General features: G+C 44.9%; 1 protein-coding gene across 1 annotated transcript; it reads left to right on the plus strand.

Annotated features, from left to right (window-relative positions):
* Positions 1-412: 412 nt before the first annotated feature.
* Positions 413-6256, plus strand: CCT3 (chaperonin containing TCP1 subunit 3; the record flags this gene model as incomplete). Its single annotated transcript, XM_010177421.2, has 10 exons — positions 413-468; positions 1437-1487; positions 1570-1632; positions 2249-2345; positions 3011-3128; positions 3585-3771; positions 4230-4379; positions 5259-5391; positions 5877-5958; positions 6076-6256. Coding segments are annotated over exons 1-10 (1116 nt in total), but the record flags the coding sequence as incomplete, so codon positions are not given.
* Positions 6257-6294: the final 38 nt, after the last annotated feature.

A 6294-nucleotide genomic window follows, 5' to 3' on the forward strand; every position in this document is an offset into this window, starting at 1 on the left:
GAGGTTCTGTAACTTCTGACTGAAAACAGCCGTGCATCAGTTCTGGGCTTTGTGGGATCCTGTGGATTCTAGTGAGCTGCTGCTGTGGGATCTGCCTGGGGGAATAGTTTGTCTTCAGGGTTACAGAGTTTTGTCTCAGCTGAGTTATGATGCCAGTCAGGAGTTCTGTTACAATAAGGAGTGTTGTTTTTCACTGACACTTTTCCATGAATATATTTTCTTCTAGCAGCTGTGGTATTTATATTGTAAAATCTTAATTTAGAACTGGTCACATATCGGATGTGTGTGACTGGGGGTATCTCTGAGGCATTGTCAGTAACACTGTTTCACTCTTGGACTTCTTAATAAGAACAGATAAAGGATTTAATTGTGTTTTAAATATTTTATTTCTTTCTATGCACTTCAGGTCAGAATATGAAACGTGAGTCTGGAAGAAAGGTCCAGACTGGAAACATCACTGCTGCTAAGGTACTGTGTTCCCACATCGGGCTCTTTGGAGTCTTTTTTTATTACTATTATTTTTTGTATGGTATATGTGCATGTGTATATGTATTTATATATTTAAGAGGGAAAACTGTGTCTGAGGCATGTTTTAAATGAAATTTCAGTGTTAAAATAATAGGTACAGTGTAACTGAACATGGAGGGGTTTAACCCACCAAAACCCCTTTCTCTGCAGAATCTGGAAGTGTTGACATGTGATTTAGTTACTGATTTAGTGTGGAGCCAGTGCTTTTATCACCCCTGTGTTCCCATTCCCACACAATTATTAACTTCTGCATCTTGAGTCACTTACATTTTACAGTGGCTGCTAATTTCATACAGACCCTGGGTATTTTCATACTCTTTGATGCCCTCCTGCACTGGGCACTATTGAGGCCACAGCTCCAGTGCTGGGCTCAGTGTTGGGCCCCTGAGTCCAAGAAGGACATGGAGGTGCTGGAGCGTGTCCAGAGAAGGGCAACGGAGCTGGGGAAGGGTCTGGAGCACAAGTGTGCTGAGTTCCCTTGTGGCTGAGGGAACTGGGGGTGTTGAGCCTGGAGAAAAGGAGGCTGAGGGGAGACCTTCTGGCTCTGTCCAAGTCCCTGCAAGGAGGGTGCAGAGAGGTGGGGGTGGGTCTGTTCAACCAAGGCCCAAGGGACAGGACAAGAGGAAATGGGCTCCAGTTGTGGCCAGGGCAGTTGAGATGGGATGTGAGGAAGAATTTCTTTGCTGCAAGGGTTCTGAGGCATTGGAAGGGGTTGCCCAGGGCAGTGGTGGAGTCCCCATCCCTGGAGGGATTGAAGAGTCGTGTAGACACAGTGCTGAGGGACATGGGTTAGTCGGGGACTGGTCAGTGTTGGGTTCATGGTTGGACTCTATGAGCTTAAAGGGCTTTTCTAACCAAAACAATTCAGTGATTCTCCAGTGTTGCCTCATTTCTCTTGTTCCTCCTAGACTATTGCTGACATTATCCGGACATGTTTGGGACCCAGAGCTATGATGAAGGTAAGAATTTTTGCTGTGTACTGACCAGAACCACCGCGCGTGTTCCAGGTCAGCGCAAACTTTGCTTCTCTTTCCTTTGCAGATGCTTTTGGACCCCATGGGTGGGATTGTGATGACCAACGATGGCAATGCTATTCTCAGAGAGGTAAGTTTCTCCTGAGGGATTGTCTTGCTTCACCTGTGAGTCGGAATCTTCCAGAGTAGAGTTCCAGAGCTGCCAGTGGAACCACTTTATTTTATCTTCTGTCCTGAGAGCCAGCAAGTACTGACCAGCAAGACTGGTTAGTTAATATTAATATATTAATTAAATATTTAATTCCTCCTCCCTGCTTACTGAGGAGGAATTAAATATTGCCAGCAAATGCTTTTCCTCCTCAGAGAATTAGGTTTGATCCAAGGGTGGTAAGTTTTCTTGGAAGTTTTACAAGACTGATGTCAATTTGGTGGCAATTGTAGCTATAATCACTTGCATCCAAACCTTACGAGGAGGTGCTTGCTTTTACAATGCCAAAATAATTAGACCAAGGTAATTGTCATCTTTCTGGTGCAAGTGGTGTTCAAATAACATCACAAAAATGGTAATGCCTGAAAAACTGTGGGAGGCAGAGTATTATGAAATACAAGGGCTTAGTTTCGGTCTCAAAAAGAACAACCTTTGCTCTAGGTGGGCAGAATACCTTCGGTTCTTTAAAAGGTATTTGATATTTGTTCCATTGAGTGATGTAAGAAGTTTCAGCTTTAGTATTCTTGCTCCTGTACAGATTCAAGTCCAGCATCCAGCTGCAAAATCAATGATTGAGATCAGCCGTACTCAGGATGAGGAGGTTGGAGATGGGACGACATCTGTGATTATCCTTGGTGAGGAGACTGAATCAGACATGTCTTTGTTAAAGGCCTAGGGCTGGAGTTGGCCTTTGTTGCTTATCAGAGCTCAGTGAGTTATGTTGCAATGAGACAGATACTCGTTATCACAGAATCCCAGACTGGTTTGGGTTGGAAAGGACCCTAAAGATCATCCAGTTCCAGCCTCCCTGCTATGGACAGGGTTGCCAACCATAGATCAGCATCCCAGGGCCTCATCCAGCCTGGCCTTGAACACTTCCAGGGAGGAGCAGCCACAGCTTCTCTGGCCAACCTGGGACACTGGCTCACCACCCTCTGGGTGAAAAATTTCCTCCTGATATCTCCCCTAAATCCCCTCTCTCTTGGTTTAAAACCATTTCCCCCTGTCCTGCCACTATCTGCCCACGGCAAAAACCGCTCTCCCTCCTGTTATTTACCAATTTTTATGTTTTTTATGTGAGGTTCGTCAGACCCTGAGGTGATCAGCTCTGTGCTTTGAAAACTTGTGTTCTCTCCCTGAAATGAGCACAATAAAGTACAAAGAAATAGGTGACACTAGAGCTCTCTACATGGATAGCATGTGCTTTTTGTCTGATGTGCTCTTTTCCTGTCTTGACTCTTGATTGTTCTTATCTGGGTAATTTTGATGGGTTTATTTATCTATTTATTTATTTATTTAGCTGGAGAGATGCTTTCTGTTGCTGAACACTTCCTTGAACAACAGATGCACCCGACTGTGATCATTGGAGCTTATCGTAAGGCTCTGGATGACATGATCAGTATTCTAAAGAAAATTGGGTAAGTATGGGCTGGTGGGAGTTGGAAAGAAGGGATGTGAGGTTTCCATACTGCTTTAAGATGATTCTTCAGGGAATCACATTAAGAAAATATAACTTGGGATGTAACCTGATGTAATTGGGATGCAACTTGATGTAGCTCAATGGGATTATGAATAGATTTGTAGCCTGGAGTAATACTCAGATTAGATTAGATATTAGGAAGAAATTCTTTGGTGTGAGGGTGGTGAGCCAGTGTCCCAGGTTGGCCAGAGAAGCTGTGGCTGCTCCTCCCTGGAAGTGTTTGTGGCCAGGTTGGATGAGGCTTTGAGCAACCTGGTCTAGTGGAAGGTGTCCCTGCTGCTGGCAGGGGGGTTGGGACTGGATGAGCTTTAAGGTCCCTTCCCACCCAATCAGTCTGGGATTCTGTGATTCTATAATTCAGTTTACTATGTGATTTTTTTTCCCTGTGTGTCAGGACTCCAGTGGACGTGAACAACAAAGAAATGATGCTTAAAATAATAAAGAGCGCTATCAACACCAAGGCGATAAACCGCTGGTGTGACCTGGCCTGCAGCATTGCTCTCGATGCTGTCAAGACTGTAGAATTTGAAGAAAATGGCAGAAAGGAAATTGATATTAAAAAATATGCAAAAGTAGAGAAGGTGAGTGTGTTCTGAACCGTTTCTTCTCTGTGTGCTCCGTTCTCATTCTCAACTAGTTGTTCCTGGGCTGCAGTGGGCACAATTCTGTGCTACTGATCCTGCAGTCCACAAACAGACATAACCCTTGAAAACATTTCAGTCAGTGCTATCAGCCTTGCTGGTTTACAGTGAAAACTGGAGCAATTATTGCCACTTTTTTAGAATATTTGTCAAAAAGATCATTGAAGTTGTTGGTTTCCATCTTCCAAACTCTAGAATTTGAGCAGTTTCTCAAGTTCTTCCCCTGCTTTTCATTTCATCTAAACCAACGTGCTCTTCAGATTAATGTGGATGCTGACCTGAGTGTGTCATGGTTACTTGGGAGAGTTTTTTGGTACATGGGATGGATAGTTTCAGGAGCACAGATATTTTAGAGCAGACTGACTTGCCTCACTTTCCCCCTTTCTTGTGTCTGTCAGATTCCAGGTGGTTTTAGTGAAGACTCGTGTGTTTTACGTGGAATCATGGTCAATAAAGATGTAACTCATCCCAGGATGCGTCGTCTTATTAAGAATCCACGTATTGTCCTTCTGGATTGTTCACTAGAGTACAAGAAAGGAGAGAGCCAGGTAAAGCGAGTCTTGTTGGAGATGTCTGCTGCGTTTGGTTTAAGACTAGTTAATTGAACAAATCCAGATAACTCGTTAACAGCAGGAGTGGCACAAGGTTCTCTTCGTGTTCCAGAGACCTTTTTTGCACATATTGGCCAATTCTGCTGTGGGGATCAGTCCCCTGGAGAAAAAGGGAGAAAAATATAACTGAGGCTGCAGTGCTTTTACTCACTGAAGCAGCTACAGCAATTTCTGTATCAAAGTGATGATGGAAAGTCAAAAGAATCACAGAATCCCAAAATTGCCTTGGTTGGAAAAGCCCTTTAAGCTCATGGAGTCCAACCATGAACCCAACATTGACAAGTCCCCAACTAACCCATGTCCCTCAGCACTGTGTCTACACGACTCTTCAATCCCTCCAGGGATGGGGACTCCACCACTGCCCTGGGCAACCCCTTCCAATGCCTCAGAACCCTTGCAGCAAAGAAATTCTTCCTCACATCCCATCTCAACTGCCCTGGCCACAACTGGAGCCCATTTCCTCTTGTCCTGTCCCTTGGGCCTTGGTTGAACAGACCCACCCCCACCTCTCTGCACCCTCCTCCAAGGGACTTGGACAGAGCCAGAAGGTCTCCCCTCAGCCTTCTTTTCTCCAGGCTCAACACCCCCAGTTCCCTCAGCCACTCCTAAGAAATATTTCTGTGTTCAATTAGCCCTGATTGTGACCTGGCTCCGCCTCACAGGTTATTTGATCAGCACTTTTTGTTGTGTGCTTCTCCTAAACTCTGCCCAGGCAATATTGGAGGAGTTAAGATCACTCAAGCCAGGGGGTCCATGTCTGACTTGGTGGAGGGTTGGGAGGGATCCAGTGAGATATTTACACCTCTTTCTGTGCAGACTGATATTGAAATAACGCGGGAGGAAGACTTTGCCCGCATCCTGCAGATGGAGGAAGAGTACATTCAGCAGATGTGCGAGGATCTGATGAGAGTCAAGCCAGATCTCGTCATCACAGAGAAAGGAATTTCTGGTAATAACACATGTGATCCTTCTTGGTGTTGAATTCATTTTAATAAGGTCCATACTGTGTTAATTGCACTGTTCAGGAGCTTTAAAAAAACAAAACAGCAAAAAACCCAAATGAAATGAAAATGTAAAAAACCCTAAAACACAAAAAAACCCCCACAGACCTGATTTTGAACATGAGCCTGGTTTTGGTTTGTTTTTTAGCTTTCTAGCAAATAATTCTACGATGTAGGCATTGAAGTTGGTTCCTGAAGTTGCCCTGTGAACGTGGACACTTATATTTTGCTTTTCCAGCATGTGAAACAATATGAAAATACGAGTGAGGATGAGTCCAGCACACAGGGAACGCTGCGCTGTAGCTTTGCCTGGCAGCGTGCCTTAAGAACCTGCATTTAGGTTTTTCTTTCCAGAACCCTTTTTACTTTAAAGACACAAAATTTGTCATGATAGCCCTGGTTCATTGATTAAATTGCACAAACCTGATTTCAGACTTGGCCCAGCACTACCTGATGAGAGCCAACATCACCGCGATCCGCAGGGTGAGGAAGACGGACAACAACAGGATCGCCAGGTGAACGCTGTCTCCTCGCTGGAGCCCACTCCTGCTCTTCCTGCGTGGAGTTTTCATCCTCATCTCACCCTTTCTCCCCGTTTTTGTGAGCATCTAACATGACTGTTTGTATGCCAGGGCCTGCGGCGCTCGCATCGTGAGTCGCACAGATGAGCTGCGGGAGGAAGATGTGGGAACCGGAGCCAGGCTCTTTGAGGTTAAAAAAATAGGAGATGAGTATTTTGCCTTCATCACCGATTGCAAAGACCCCAAGGCGTGCACCATCGTTCTGCGTGGAGCCAGCAAGGAAATCCTGGCGGTGAGTTCAAATCATAGAATCATTGAATGTTGTGAGTT

The sequence above is a fragment of the Antrostomus carolinensis genome, unplaced genomic scaffold (assembly GCF_000700745.2).
Source record: "Antrostomus carolinensis isolate BGI_N321 unplaced genomic scaffold, ASM70074v2 Scaffold21161, whole genome shotgun sequence".
Classification (NCBI taxonomy): Eukaryota; Metazoa; Chordata; class Aves; order Caprimulgiformes; family Caprimulgidae; genus Antrostomus; species Antrostomus carolinensis.